This window comes from Rhopalosiphum padi, chromosome 2 (assembly GCF_020882245.1).
Source record: "Rhopalosiphum padi isolate XX-2018 chromosome 2, ASM2088224v1, whole genome shotgun sequence".
Classification (NCBI taxonomy): domain Eukaryota; kingdom Metazoa; phylum Arthropoda; class Insecta; order Hemiptera; family Aphididae; genus Rhopalosiphum; species Rhopalosiphum padi.
Window position 1 is genome coordinate 28269527 of NC_083598.1, and position 16590 is coordinate 28286116.

Sequence of the window (16590 nt, forward strand, 5' to 3'; positions counted from 1 at the left end):
AGTTTTTGACAAAATCGATTTGAGGGTACTCAAACCTTCATCATTTTCTAAAGCGATGGAAAATCATTATACATTTACTTTGTTAATACTCTATTTATTATAATAATCAAATAGGTACATTATTAAATATAATAAATTATATGCTAGGATTGTTGCAGGGTGTGATACTATGGTGGCTATCAGTAGACGGGGTGGTGGTCGGGTTGTCGGTGGTGCTTGAGGTGCGCTGGTCGACTGTCCACCGTGTCAGCAGAAATATTAAAACGGCCAGCAGTTTGCCACTGGGTCGTAGCTTGTGTCCCTTTTGAAGATTGCTGTGCGGTCTTCCCAGCCACGCATGTAGGGGCACGCTACCGGGTTCCGGCGTAGCTGCAGGGTTACTGTCAGCTGCCGTACTCGTGCTGCTGCTGTCGTCGCCTCTGTGCTTGCAGTTAAGATCAGCGATCAGAAACTGTCTCCGGTCTAACAGTTCCGACTGTTCCTAAGTTTTCTGTAGCATGAAGGTCGGTGGCTTGTTTGGTTAGGTCTTGTGCGCTGGCGTCGTACGTTTATTATCTATTAATAGATATTTTTTCGAATTTACTTGGAGAACCACGATATTGAACCTATTGTGCAAGGTGTCTATACTCTATAACCAACATAAACTAAATTATTGAAATTCAAAAACTTTAGGTTAAAGCGTAAAGCGTGAACATTGCCGTTTAACCGTCAGAAATGACTGAACAAAAATTCAAAATCGTATTTTGTTTGAAAATTTATAATATTATAATTGTGTTGGACCATGCTGTTTAACATTTCGTAGTTACAACATTTTGTAGCGAGATTCAAAAAAATATATATATATATATATATATATTAAGGTTTGATAAATAATTAATTAAATTTTATTTTAATTAATTTGTCAATATTTCTTGTATTTTTATTTCAATAAATAAAAAAAATACTGTGGTTATAAGACTATTTTTCTATTTATATTTTATTTAGTTCATATTTTTAAGTCTATACCTATCCAGTGGCGCAAATAGTAAAAATATTTAGAGGGGGTTCAAGCCCCAAGGAATTTTTTTTTTAATTATAATATGTTAGTACAATGTACATTAGTACATATTTTTTAGGTACGTATTTCTTCAATTCTGACTTAAGTAGTTTTAAGTATCATACATAGAACATATATTTAACATATTAAGTATTAATATTATAGTAATACAAATTTATATCTTTATAAATAAACCGATTTATTACATTAAAAAAAAAAAAATAATAATAATAATAATAATTTGTAGTTAAATAAGTAACACAATTGAACATAATATATAAATAAATAGGTAGGTATATATTTTAATGTAATTGTATACGTCTTTCAGTTTTTTCAAAAATATTTAAAATGTCTTCATTATTGATACTAATGTCATTTTCTATATTACTAAATCTATCTTGATTCATACTGCAAGTACGTAACCATGTTTTAATACGTAGCATAGTAGAAAATGATTTCTCACAGGTTGCTGTACTTACTGGAAGAGTAATAGCTACTTGAAACATTTTGAAAATACTTTACCATCGTATAATGCCAAATGCTGTTTAATTTGCTTTAAACTAAGTTTTCACCCAAAATATTTCTTAAAAATATGGCATTTTTATCTATACTGTATAGTGTAAATCCTCGATTTTTATTGACAAATTTTTTCTTAGGATACTCCTTATGAAACATATTTTAAAATCTTATTTATAATATTTATATACCTACGTATTAATTGTAATTAAAAATCTACCTACCTTTAACATTGGTTGACGAGGTTCTGTACTTAAATTTCCCAAATCAAGTTCATCATCTATATGCACATCACAGATAATATTATTATCCGTTGTATTTTCTTATTTTTTTTCATAGTTTTCATCTGCAAATGTACTTGAAGTCAAAGACGTAAGTTCCGGCACATTTAGTCGATCACAAGATTTTTACCTAAAGTAAATAAAATTTAAATTAAATCGATATAGGTAGTAGGTAGTAGGTACTTAATAACACGTCAACTCCAACACGATACACGAAAACGAATGCGGAAATCGGAATGATCAATGAAGTAATGATAAATGAAATGAACTGGTCTATTCGTTTGAAGCTATTTATAAAATAGTCTTGTTTTTCCCAATATTTGACCTACGAGACTTGTCAGTTGTCGGACACTCGGACGTCGCCGTCGCTATCGTTTTATTTTTATCCGTTTATCGGTAATACCTTACTATTCGTAATTTTTTTGATTATAACTATACAATTATTTAGACATCATAAGATATTATATAATACTAGTATTATACTTCTACTGTCTATACAGTCGTCCTAAGAAAAAACGACTAAAATAGTCTATTATAGTAATATTGTTTATTGTAATATTATTTTAGTTAATAAAAAAAATTTTCTTATTGGTGTAAGGAAAAAATATCTAATTACAGAGTAAAAAAATTTTACTAAGATTAATACACATATTATAATTTTTGAGGGGGCTTTGAGTAATTTTTTTTTTTTGGGAGAGGGGGTCTAAGCCTCCCAAAGTCCCTCCACTGTACCTATCTATTTTTTATTTTACTTAATTTGATGTATTACACAAAAAGTATAAAATAATATTAATGCATATGGTTATGATAAATAAGGTACACTTAGTTATAATTTTAGACAAAGAATATCAGCATCCGACAAAATACAATGTAGACAGATTTTATACAGTGCCCTGCCGTGGGGCGTATGCAAGTTTAGGAACCCGTTCGAGATCTTCAGTTCGTATTTACTATTTTATTTATTATTATAGTTTAATTATATTGTTTGTGTATAGATACACTTACGATATCTTTTAGAAAAATTTAAGAAAAATATTATGAATATGAACTGAAAGTCTAAAAATCTTGAACGGGTCTCTTAAATTTCATTCACCGCACGACGAGGCACTGTAAAATCCGTCTACACTGTTTTTTGTCAGATACTGATATTCTTTACCTGAAACTATAATCAATAGTATATATCATAACTATTTTCATAAACATTGTACAATCGGTTTTATATGATACACTGAATTCATAAATAAAAAATGTGAAAGTTATATATTTATTATCAATGTAATGGTAGTATGTGACATGTATGTCAAATCAAAATGTTCATGCCTATTTGAATGTTTTTAATATATCCAGATGTCGAAATATGAATTAAATTTTAAATAACCAATCACATGAATTTGTAGATCGTTCACTACTACTTCACATTTCTGCTCATGTGAGACTGACAGACTGCGGATCAATATAAAATATATAAACAGGGTGTCCCGTGAGGATTTACCCATTGAAATATCTCCTGAAATAATGGAGATGTCATAATTCTGTTTTTTTTAATAAGATTTACAGGGACAAGAGCTACAAATATTTCTTGGTTTAATTTATTTTTATGTTTTGGTAAAAAAGTTTAAAAAAATATGTTTTTTTATTTAATTATTTTCAAAAAAAATTGAAGATAGTAATTTTGTAGAGTTCATTTTTCTGTAAATATTGACATTTCAACATTTTAATTTCATTAATCTCCTGATTTTTAATATTTTTTCTAATTTCGAAAAAAACTGTGAATTATTTAATATGGTTATTGATTATGGTCTTTGCATCAAACATGGGGCTTGCGTGCTCATATGAATGGCAAACGTTTTTAGTCTTTATGGATTTAAACTTTTGTGTAGTGAAATTTATAATAATAAATAATAATAATACATATATTTACAGTAATATTTTTTGTATTTTAACATAATTTAATTAATAATTAATAATCACAGAGCTGATTTTTGACTCAAAGTATATAGACGTGCTTAAATAAATAATAATATTTTAATACAAAATACACCTTGTGAATAAAAAAAAAAAGTGTGCAATGAAATATTATAAAAGTTATAAATACTAAAATTATTCAATAATAATGAATGCATTATAATCATTAGTATAAATATAATAATATAAATAATAAATTAATAAATATCATGTAATAAACAAATTTGAAAAATAATTGTGTTGTTTTGTGTTTATTATAGGTATCTTTGATTTTAACATTCAAAATAAAACAACACACATTCTTAAAAATCTTAAAATAGAAATAGTATAGAGTAAACAGTAGGTAATTCGATTAGATATTACAGCCTTTTGGATATAGGATTTTTATCCTTTTGTTAAATATGTGCATTTCTCGCTAATCGAACTACTTTCATTAAAAAATCTTACAAAATAAATTAACAATAGGTACTTTAACAGCCAAATACTATTTAAACATTGGAAGAAGTTATAAACTAAAATAAAAACATATTAAAATGAAACATATTGGCAAAACTAAAACATTATCACAGTCATATTTTTTTAGTATATTTTTTTAATCATTGGTAACGAATGCTTACATCCACATTATAATCATATATATATTTTTTAAGAAACTTACAATTACTTTTTTCTTATTAATTAAACCCTCTGTATAATCCTTTAATATTTAAGGTTTAAAATTAATATTCACTATTCATCAATGGTATAGAAAAATCAATCATATTTGGTAGAACAATAACTTTCTGTTAACATAAAATACATACATAGATATAAATTTATATTCTAAAATGTATAAACAATAAATAGACTTACTTCAAATTCTTTAATTAAAATATTATGTAAAGCTTTAGTAAGAACATCCATGAGTGGAACATTAGTATCATTTACTTTTGGCTTAGCTTCAAAGTTTATCTGTGGACTTCCTTTGAAAGAAACCCTAAGTAAATGAAAAAAAGGAAATGTATAATTTATTAACTAAGCTATCAAATATTAAAATTAAACAATGCCATTAGTAATTAGTAATTATTATTAAAGTTATATTCATAATTAATGATATATAAGAAATGTTTTTCTAGTGATGGTTATATTCATTAATTGCATTAATTGTTATAGTAATCGCCTAATGATAAATCTTTTGGTACTTATTATAATGACTAATAAGTAAATATCAAATAGTTTAATAAATAAACTAACATTTTTATTTTAATACAATTTACTAGAATAATGAAATATTTGCTGCATCTATACATACAGTAATGGTATATCACACAGGCCGAAATTTGCGGCTCTTTCGATCTTAAGTTATGGCTCTCTAGGTCCATATGCGAAAATAGTTATTTTATTATCAAAAAAATATATACTATATATATATATATATATATTTATATATGTTACGGTTAATGATGTTAACTGTAAATGTCGTTGTTCCCGGTAAATTACGTAATTTACCTAAAAATTGGTAAATGTTGTAAATGTAGACATTCCCCGGTTATTGACGTCAATCCTCAGTTTAATTGGAGAATGATGTTCAATACATTTATAGAAAGAATTGTATTGAATTTTAAAAAAATAGTTTTGACTTAAAAATGTTGAGATTGACTAATGAAAAATTTTCAAAGCTCAAAGTCGGTACAACTGTTTGTGTCCCAATACCAGATGTTGATAGAGCTCGAGATTCTCTGCATAATTTACTTGCTGTTATTATTTTGTGTGAAGATTACATGTATAAATTGTGTAGGACAATTTTAATTTAATAATATTTATTTAATTTTAAATAAAATAAGTACCTGGATGTTTGAACCAGGTACAGAATATGGTGTGTTGAAACATAAATAAACAAGAGCTCAAATTTCCCCATACAAAGAAAACTTTCTAGAACTAGATGAAGCTATGAAAAAAAATTAAAGATAGGGAAATAACATTACACGAAGCTGCTGGACAATAAATAGCTGGTAATCAAAAGACTTCAATCGATGCAATTGCAAAACTAGTTGTGTCACTAAAAAATGTGCTTACAATGCAGCAGAAATGTTGTACAGTTCAAAATGTCATGGTAACCAAAACTGTACAAATAAATAATTTGTAATAATATGCACCTATTTTATTCATTTCAATTAACCTAACCTTTCATTAACTTCATTGAAATCAAAAATGAATCACTCGCCAACAATAAATCATTATTTAATAGTATCTATATTAAAACAATCAAGTGTATTATTTGAGATTTATCTTCATTTACCACAAGTTTTAAAGATGTACATTTGAATTTAAAATATGTGTTTTTACAACATTTACCTACATAATTGAATCATGTTGGTTAATGACTTCATTGGCCGGGGAATGACGACATTTACCAATTTTCGTCTTTCACCGTAACATATATATTATTTTACATTATATTTTTGTTGCTTTTAAGAATATGAAATATCTGCACAGGCCATCATAATCAACTAAAATTAAGTGTGTACAATACATATACGAAACCCATATTTTTATATTAATATGAACTACAAGAGAATTGTTATTTAATAAATTATCTATAACAATATTATTTTGTGTATAAATTTATTTAATTTAAATCAAAAATCAATTATGTATAAGAAAATACTAAAATATTAAGTACATTTTTAATGGATCTTTAAAAATTGGGAAATTATGTTTATTGTAACTTTTGGCACTGCTGTCTCATAAGGTTGCCGACCCCTGGTATATTATAATCTATAATATTTAATATAATACCCATTAGTCACTATTTATATACAATTAATGAGTGATAATCATTAGAAAGATAAAGTTAGTTACTTTAATTATTTTTTGAATACTAATAGTAAAATATTTCAGTCAATAGTAGAATTTAAATAATTGTAATTCTATTAAAAATCTACAAATTAACAAGCTAAGAATAATATTGAAAGTAGCTTATAAGTATAATAATCAAATAAATAACCCTTGCTATTAGCAAGTAAAATTTAACTATTATAGTTTTGACCATTTTTCTACTATTTAAAATTGTATTTAATTGATAATTTACCAAACACGATCGGTGGGCGGTGGAGGCAAATTGATTATAAGTGTCCCAACTATTTGTTTCACATCGATAACAAGAGTTAGTTCCTTCTTAGCAACATTTTCAAAAACTTTTCTAACAAATTTCAGTTCAAGAAAACCAGAAGAGCAATTTTCCATAAACCTTGTGATACGGCTTCCTTGTGGTGGAGGTGGATCATTTAAGGACTGCTGTTCAAACAATCTTTCTGCAAAATTAACATCCTCTCGTGTATGGCCTTCGTCATTTGATGTCTCACCACTATCTTCTTGATTAGAATCATACACAGCACTTCTTCTAAAATTTTTTTCAAATTATACAACATATGAAATGTACCAATAAACTATAAAAATAGTTAATACTAAAATAATGAAAGTAAAAATGATACTATCAAATTAAAATAGTAACTAGTAATTATAATACCTAAAGAATAATAAAATTATGACACTCAATTATCTCAATTTATATTTATTGTTATCATTATTTAATAACAATAGGAAGATAATTATATACATTTTTAGAAACAGAAACCATATTAACAAAGCTAACAGATAATGCTAATTAATTTCTGATAAATTAAAAAAAATAAATAAAAATGAGATGCTGAATAGACGAATAGTAATCATTTAATAAGTAGAAAGAATTATAATTATTAGAAATGAGAATAATAATGATAACTCGTGAAAGACTTATTTCATCAAATCTACTTTAAAAATATTTATTATTATTAAATATATTTTTTTGAAACTATGCTGTATAGTTGTTTTTAATATGGACATAAGAAATGCAAGAGTATGCAAGATGTAGCATCTTAACAACATAAGATGTAAGATCAAAATAATAAGATACTACTTTTCTTTTATGGTAAATGGAGATTTACATTTACCTATATTTTGTAGCTATCAGATGTTTAGTTTAAATAATTAGAAATTTCTATAATCAACTAAAACGTTAAAAATAATAAAAAAGTAATTAATTAAAACTTCTTTATACACTTCTTCTTTTTGTTGTCGAGTTTCTTCTTTTTTTAATTTCATAAGGTTAAGTTTAGTATCAACTGATGCTTGAAATGATCCATTATAAGAAATGTCAACTTCAAACCATATTCCTCGATGATCTATCCAAGGTTTTGATACACTGCGTATAGAAGGAATCTCACCCTTTCCAAAACATAAGCTCCGAATCACAAGCATATCCATTACTTTTGGTAACTATATGTAAAAAAAAAAAAACCACTAATTATATAAAAAAAAATATTAGTTTGTGGTGATCATTATTCTTAAATGAGTTTAATTTACCCTTATAGCATTTAACTTTCTTTGAAATTTGTCAGCAATCATTTCAAGTATTATAGGATTTTGTAAGTAATCAAAACATACACGGCCCAAAAGCATATTTAACCATAAATACTGTTGATCATCAGAAATTTCATTAATTTGAGCAGCAATCAAATTCTAAAAACATTTATATAGTTTAAATATGTAAACAAGGTTAGGATAAAAAAAATAAAATTAATTAATATAAAAATACAGTAAATCCCACAACGGTATTGCAGAAAAATGATCACACAAAAATAAAATAAATTATTATTAATACTAATTAGTAATTACAGTATACTCTAAATTTTTTTTTAACCAATCTTTGTTTCAATTAATTTACTGTATTTATGAAAATAGGGTGTTAGTGAGTGAAACCCCCTTAAATTTTGAATATAGTTTTTACCATAAATTATCATTGTCCATTGATTACAAGTACCAATATTATTTTGTAAATATAATAACATGTATATTATATTTTATAATATCTACTATTTTAATACCTCTTTTTTTTTTTGATCAGTCAATACTGGATAATTAGATAATTCGTAAACATTAAATAGATAACCAAGATAAGCTTTGATAAATTTGTTGTGTTCTTCTACATTTTGCTTTTTCTTATTGGTCAATTCATCAGCAGCTACCACATCAAATGCAGAAGAAAGATTTAATCGGTGAAACCATAATTCCTTTTCTGGGTCATTTCTAGCAAATAAATATATTTTATCGGAATCAGTTTTCCATTCACCATCTACTTCATTTTCTTCTTCAAAGTCATTTGATTTATCAGCATTTTTTGATGTACATGGCGCTGATTCATTTATTTTACGGTCATTTTTGGAATCAGTTTGGTTCACCTATAATTAAGTTATTAATTACTATTTATTGAATTTATTCTCCAGTAATACATTTTAAATCATATAATTAATTTTTAATAAATCATCATATTCAGATTTATTTAAAAATTAGTTTTTGTTAAAAATAAATTTATTTTAATTTGTATACAATAAAAAAATTTTTTTTATCCTTACATCAGTCTTTAATTTTTTCTTTTCATTTTGCTTATTTTCAGAATAATTAGCTTCATTTTTAAAGTCATAATCATCTTTCATATCTGATATGCCACATTCCAACATTTCCTCGTAATATGACTCTACAATGAATATAATACAAAAAACAAAATAAAAAAAATTATGTAAATGAGTATTGCTATGTTGTATATTAGGTGTCAATATTGGGATACTATTATGCATCATGGATATATTAAATTTGAATTCAATGATCTATCATTGTATCCGAAAGACAATTCTGAGCGGAGATGATCTGTCAGTCTATAAAACAAGCTATACTTAAGATATATTTTTTTAATAAGCATAACTATTCATTTTAATTAGAATTTAAAGTATCTACAAGTTACATCAAGACAAAAAACAGATTTGTGAAAAAATTACTATTTATCTTCAATTTTTTTCAGTTATAAAAAAGTATTGAGAATTTTTTACTTTTGACCCACTTAAGTTTTAACTAGATCCTCTTTACTACTAGAATTTTCCACTTTCATTATTGAAAATCAAAGTATTTATACTGCTCCAAAAGTTGATGAGTGAGAGAAAAATGCACATTATTGCTAAATTAATACATTCATCGCTCTGCTTAGAATCTAATATTCTCTTGTTTTGTTTTTTTTTTTACTCAAAAAATACTTTACTTAAGATACTTCAGTAGTTTAATATTATTTATTATTTAATTAAAAATAACTCTATAATCTTAATAAACATATTACATAATTTTTTGTTAAATTTAACTACAATATTGTATTAATGTATTAAAAATTATTATTAATGATTAAAATATATTACGAGCTTGTAATGACGGTGTAACATAATCTTTACACATCCACTCATCTGGTCCTTGAATAAATTTTCTAAATTTTAATGAGCGTCTAACACCAATTAATGAATCTGAGTTTAATTCTATACAAATAGGGTATTTTTTACTCCATTTTCTAAAAAAAAAAATACAATTATTTTCCAAAATATTTAATATATATTATAAATACTACATACCTTTTATTTACTAAATTTTGAGGTAATAAAGTAATTTTACATTTTGACAACTTGTACATGCACTCTTTAACAAACAATAATTTAGGTTTGGTTTCATTGTATAAAGATCTTTTAGGAACTTTATAATATGGATAAGACATAATAAGTATTGATCCTTTTAATCTAACATACACAGAAATTGTAAGTGAAAGTCGATAAGTTTCTGGGCGATAATCATAGAGAAATTGGTTCATCCATCCCTAAGTAATAATAGTAAACAATTTAATTTTAGTATATTTTAAAAACTTCAATCACAAATTAAAGTAAATGAATTTTGAATTTTTTTCATAATTACTTTAAACAACATCAAGCGTGGATCAAGATCATATAAACCTTTCAATGATCGTATAATAGTAGCTTCATTATCAGGAATATAATCTAAATTAGGTAGGAACTGATTTTTTCTAAAATCTTCAGTTGTAAACATTTCTAAGACATGTCTAAACTTAAATGCAATAAGACTACCAAGCATAAAAGTATTCTGAAAAATAAAAATAGCAAAGTATGTAAAATGTCTGGAGCATTGATTCTCTATAAAAATGATGACAACAAATTAAATAATTGTAATTAAAAATACACAACCTTGTATTCTCATTTATGTACATTTCTGAATATATCATTGTTTTTGGACAGAAATTATATAAATAACTATAAGGTGGATTTGGTTAACATTTGATTTGTTTCTTCATAATTATTTATTTCACTATACTTACTATATATATTGGAATAAATTTGTAGCTAACATAACATCCAGTTATACCAAACAAAATAAATATAATATATTTCATTTTATCTTTTGGTTTTAGAAGTTCATTTTCTGAGCAATCATATTTAATTACTTCTGGTGTATTTGATTTCAGCTCTAAGTCTTCTAAAGCGTCTTTTGCTGTCTCTACATTATCTACTGGTGTGTTTTTTTCTGTCATTTTTGTGTATCTGCGGCGAATACCAAACAAATGTCTATCAATAACATTATAATGAATTTGTTCTTCTTCTTCTGCTTCATCAATTTCATTAGATATTATAGAAACAGAATCATCATCTTGGCCAGAGTCATCAGTTTTCCTAACAATAAATAATATTATATATGTTTTAAATATAAAATAAAAATATCATTACTTTGACGCCATGCTTAAATCACCACCACTATCGCTCCTCCACAATCCTTCTTTAATATCTGATAGAAAACTATCAAGGCGCTTAATAGTTGTATCACAAGGTGAATATTCAGCATCTAAGCTAGTTGATCTTTTTAATCCAAATAAACCTAAATATTGAGAATTTCCAAAGGATTGTTCAGGTGTTTTTAATTGTTCATCAGTTGACCCTAATATAAATAAACAATAGTCAAAATACATAGTTTATGTTATACTGAATAGACAAAAAATAATCATTTTTAAAAAGTATATTAAAATTTGTTTAAATAATTTTGTTTACTATATCACTATGCAAGTTTAAATACCTGTTGATTGTATTTTTGTGGGAGTAGTACACAATCCTTCTACCTCTTCATCTTCTGCATTAAATCGTACCGAAAACGACATTTTCTCTAAGTTCAAAAATCACATAAATTATTTTGGAAAAACTAAAAAATTGAATGAAGCTTTAATATATGTATAGCTAAAATAAAGTAATATTATTTTGTGTACACTTAATATGTCACACACACATTATACATGTGCATAAAATATCAATGTATTTGAAAATTAAAACAATACAATTGTACGACCTTCTACAATGGAATTATGGATAATCGCTGTTACGCCAAAACAAACAATAGGTACTTACCCTTTCCCACAGTTCTTCGAGTTTTTGACAACTCCATGAAATACAACGAACGCGTTACTACATAAGGAACTTCAATAAATGGCTTTATCAACTCAAAATGTTTGATTAAGTCATCGTGAAAATTATAAAAATCATTAAATATTATAATTAGTTTTAATTTATAAAAATACAGATACTAAAAAAAGTTTCAAATCACTTATAAAAATGTATCTTATCATCATAGATCAATCGATAGACGTTGTTTTTTATCACTGATATCATTCTTATCAGTTAAGACATCAAATAACTTTCAAGTCATAGATAATATAGGTATAAACATCATTTTTAGTATTTTTTACTGATTTTTGATTTATTTAAAGTATTTTTTTTTATGTTCTATTGAGATATAAAATCCAAACTAGTGATGACTAATATTGAAGAAATAGTTTATGATTTCCTATTATTTCAAGCCAATATTTTTATCACTATTGTTACCAATATTGATCATGTTGTTAGTCATTTTGATTTATAACTTAGTCACTTAGAGTTCATTTTTACCTCATAATACTGTCGTAGAAATATAGAATGATGAGTGATGATCATTGTAGATATGTGATTAAAAACTTAAAACTGTTGACCGTGGAATGTGGAGAAGTGATAAAGATTTTCCCATGAAATTTATACAAACGATGTTTGTTTCAGCTTATGGCTTAAGTAATAAATGATATGACAATCTAATTAGTTATTTTACATTAATTGTGTAATTATAGAATAATAAATATAGTTTGATAACACATTTTACTTTTTTTCATTGTATAATGTATAATGTATATGGTACCAAACACCAGTGGTGAATCAATTTTTTTCTGTATAGCAGCGGTGCATTCCTCCATTGAATAATCTTTGATTTTGTTAATCTAGTTTCCACCATTATATTTTCATCTCCTAATTTCTCGCATACCTATTCCAGCCAACATACATTCTATAAATTGTCTGCTTTTGTTTCATGTTTTAAAATTTTAAGTGTTTTATATTCATTTCGAATATAACCTTAATTTTTGTCTGTATTTATTTACATCATGAATGGTCAATATGTCAACTACAGAGAAGTTAATGTTTAACATTACTCATGGCATTGAACCAATTATTATAAAATTCTGGATATATCATCACTTATAAAAACCTTTGTGGTAATGTTCTTATATTGCCAGTTTTGTCTTTAACTTTTGTGAAAAATGTGGTTCATTTTTTTGTGTCTTCTTTTTGAAACAAAAGCAATAAAGAACTCCGTAGCCCGTAGGTATCATGAAAGACATCTATTACAACGTCTACAACCTATAGTGTAGTTAAAAAGAAGTTATATTCTGCGAATACCTTTTTTTCTTTTTTCTTCGGTATAACCGACGACGCCACGGATTCTGCGAGTACCTATCATTAGTAGATTAGCCTACACTATTTTTTTTATAATACAATTTTCGTATCGTTTCTAATCGAGATTTTGTAACAATAATCAAAAATATATCATCATTCTCTAATAAATAATAATAAGTTATTGAATTTTCTTATTCAGATAAATTGTTTACATTTTCAATCCATTTGAGCACAAACGTTGTCTAAAGAATGAGCTTTACCCTCAACTAAATTTAAATTTCATTCAAGTTTTAACGTTCGTAAATTCCTGTTCGAACAGTAGTAGTGGTACATAACATTATAATACTGAGCACATTATTTCTAATATCGTCCAAAATGTTTGAAAAATTAACTTTTTTTGAGATTTTTCCTAGATAAAAAAAAGATTAGGTAGGTAATAAAAGTAGTGAATACTTTTTTAATTTTTTAAACAAGGTTTTTGTATTAGACAAATTAGTTTTTCATAAAAGTTGTATTTAATTACAGCGGAACCTCAATAACTCTAACCTCTATAAGTCGAATTTTCGATAACTCGAATTTTTTTTCCAGTTATCAATGTTCTACTTCCACTGCATTATTATTATTATCATTTACCTACCTACTTTTATCTTTTGACTTTTAAAAACTAAAAATTAATTAGTGCTTAGTAGTAAAATACTAGGTGTTTAGGTAGATATTCAAATTACCTTAAGTTATCTTTAGAAAAAATATTTATGTTCCAAATTAATAATCTTATTAGTGACATCCATACAGGGAAAGATCCATTCCAAGTGAATAAGGCAGTGATTAATAATTGTTTTATAAAAGAATTGTAATGAAAGGTTTAAAAAATAATATAACACACCACCAGGTTAATTATACCAAATAATAATAATTTTTTTTTTTAACAAGTTAACATTTTAATATTTATTCTAATTAATAATTATTCACAAGAACTTGAAGCTATTACGTACATTATTATATTTTATGTATTATGTAAGAAGTAAGAACACAATATGGCATTTCAAAATATTTAAAATAATTTCAAGGTAGGTATTTTACTATTGTTTATTGCCTATTATTCATACCGTGTTACTAATATTTATTGGTAAAATAAAATATTACGTATTATATTATAAATAACAACATAAATATATTATGATAAAATTAACCTAGTTATATATAGACGCTGACTGAACGTCTCCGCTTAGTATCTTAGTTATGATGTAATGTCTCAATGATAGCGATAAATTCAAATTTAACACATCACAGTGACCTATTCAATAACGAGGTATACTCCAACCATACAGAGCAACTACTTTTTTTTCATTTTTTTTTATTACTTAGTAGTTTTAAAAATATTTTTAATTTGTTAGTAAAAATAAGCTTGAAAATTCAATAGGTTGACCAATACCAAATATATTATAAAATATTTTTATAGCAATTTAAAAAAAAAATAGAAAAAAATCATATTTTTACAAAATTCATCAAAATTGTATTTATTTATTTGATACAGGATTAAGTTAATTTATTTGAAATTGAGAAAAAGTACAGTGTTAGGTCAAAAAATTGTTTTTTCTTTGTTATTTTTTTTTTTTTTGAGCGACATTGATGTTAAGATTTTGATGACGTTGCAGGATACTCAAACGTGTAATAACAATTTATTCTCATTTCTCAATTAATTAATTTTGTTATTATTCAAAATATATTGATCATAGAAACTTGAAACAGTCCTTTTATTACTTATTTCTGTAATGAATGTAATGTCGTAGTCTTGTATAATAATCGTTGGTCACACACTGTAATCACACTGATTTGGTACATTGTACATTTAAAAACTAGGTAGTGACCTGTAGTCTTAAATTAATATTTTATAATAAGACTTGTATACCTATAATTGAATTTTACGTTCTTAGTTCTTATAGAGTACAGCCAATATAGGCATTACAGCATACGTGTTATATATATTTTATCGAGTGTTAATTTATTTATCTAAATATATTTTTAAATTATATAAACGAGGTATAAGATATTACATAATGGTGAAGAGTTAATGTGGCTTATGTAAAGATAAAATATTTAGTCTTTAATTTTGAATAATTAAAGTAGTTTTGGATTATGATTAAAGTCTTGAAGAGTATTTTTTTTTAATGTTACAAATAGTCATTCCTAAAAAAAAGAATGTTACGACCACAATTCTACAAAGAATGTTGTACTGATATTAGCTAATATTTTCGGTAAACATTCCATTGTTCAATTCAACGACAAATCGAAAATGTCCCTTCGGTGTACAATAGTAAAGTTTTTCTAATATACTCGTATATATAATATATATGAGTTTATAGTGATATATTATATGTGTGTACGTATCGCATGTATGTGGTCTCTTAACGCGAAATGAGTGTCAAAAGTTTAGTAGCTCATAAAGCAGAAAAACGAGATTTTATACAAAATTAATCTTTTAGATAGGTACTTTACATGTCGAATGTCGAACCTAACCTAGAGATAATTTTCCTCACTGTTGATATACTACAGCCATCAATATATCAGTATTATTTATTAAGTGGATGTAGGTACCCACTTTTAGTTGTACGGCGTACACTATTCAACGTGCAACGCAGTAATATATAACTGTCTAAATGACAGAAATAGGGCAAGCACTAAGCGTACTGACTACTGACGTTTATAATGAAGGGTCTTTTATATAATCATAGGTACTTATATAGCCTATAGGTCTCGTATCAATTTTAACGTTGCCTCATTTAGCCATTTGTCTCATCATAGTTGTTATTTGTTTTTGATTTGTATAGAAAGAATACGATTAAAATATTATTAGAATTTAGAATTTAGATAATAGATGTTATATGTTATTATCAATAACAAACTATGCGGGAAAAATATGAAGATATACTCATACTAGGTATATAATATGATATTTTTATAAATTTAAATCTAAGTTTTGTGGCAAAAATAATTCACATATAGCCATATAGGTACGTAATGCAATTTGTAAAATTTAATTTTGAAAAACAGAGGAGTACGGAGTATGGACGTCTAGTTGTTAGACGTCACAAAATCCATTTATCGGGTAAATCTTGTCCCAGGATTGTTTTTATACATATCGACTGTA

The 16590-nt window shown here is 25.7% G+C and overlaps 1 protein-coding gene across 5 annotated transcripts; it reads right to left on the reverse strand.

Annotated features, from left to right (window-relative positions):
* Positions 1 to 1307: 1307 nt before the first annotated feature.
* LOC132921176 (testis-expressed protein 2) lies at positions 1308 to 12300 on the reverse strand. 5 transcript variants are annotated; one of them, XM_060984044.1, is made up of 16 exons: positions 12093 to 12300; positions 11767 to 11853; positions 11424 to 11631; positions 11018 to 11369; positions 10600 to 10785; positions 10266 to 10504; positions 10059 to 10204; positions 9231 to 9352; positions 8703 to 9056; positions 8182 to 8337; positions 7877 to 8094; positions 6869 to 7180; positions 4651 to 4774; positions 4457 to 4580; positions 1777 to 1963; positions 1308 to 1699 (listed from the first exon to the last, which is right to left on the reverse strand). In XM_060984044.1, the coding sequence occupies exons 1-14, from the start codon at positions 12127 to 12129 to the stop codon at positions 4518 to 4520; spliced, it is 2604 nt and encodes an 867-aa protein (XP_060840027.1). In that variant the 5' UTR covers positions 12130 to 12300; the 3' UTR covers positions 1308 to 1699; positions 1777 to 1963; positions 4457 to 4517. The 5 variants fall into 5 exon arrangements, with proteins under 5 accessions (XP_060840027.1, XP_060840025.1, XP_060840026.1 ...); XM_060984042.1 differs by having other exon boundaries at positions 2017 to 4580; XM_060984043.1 differs by having other exon boundaries at positions 1308 to 1444; positions 1516 to 1699; positions 1777 to 4580.
* Between the last annotated feature and the right edge of the window lie 4290 nt (positions 12301 to 16590).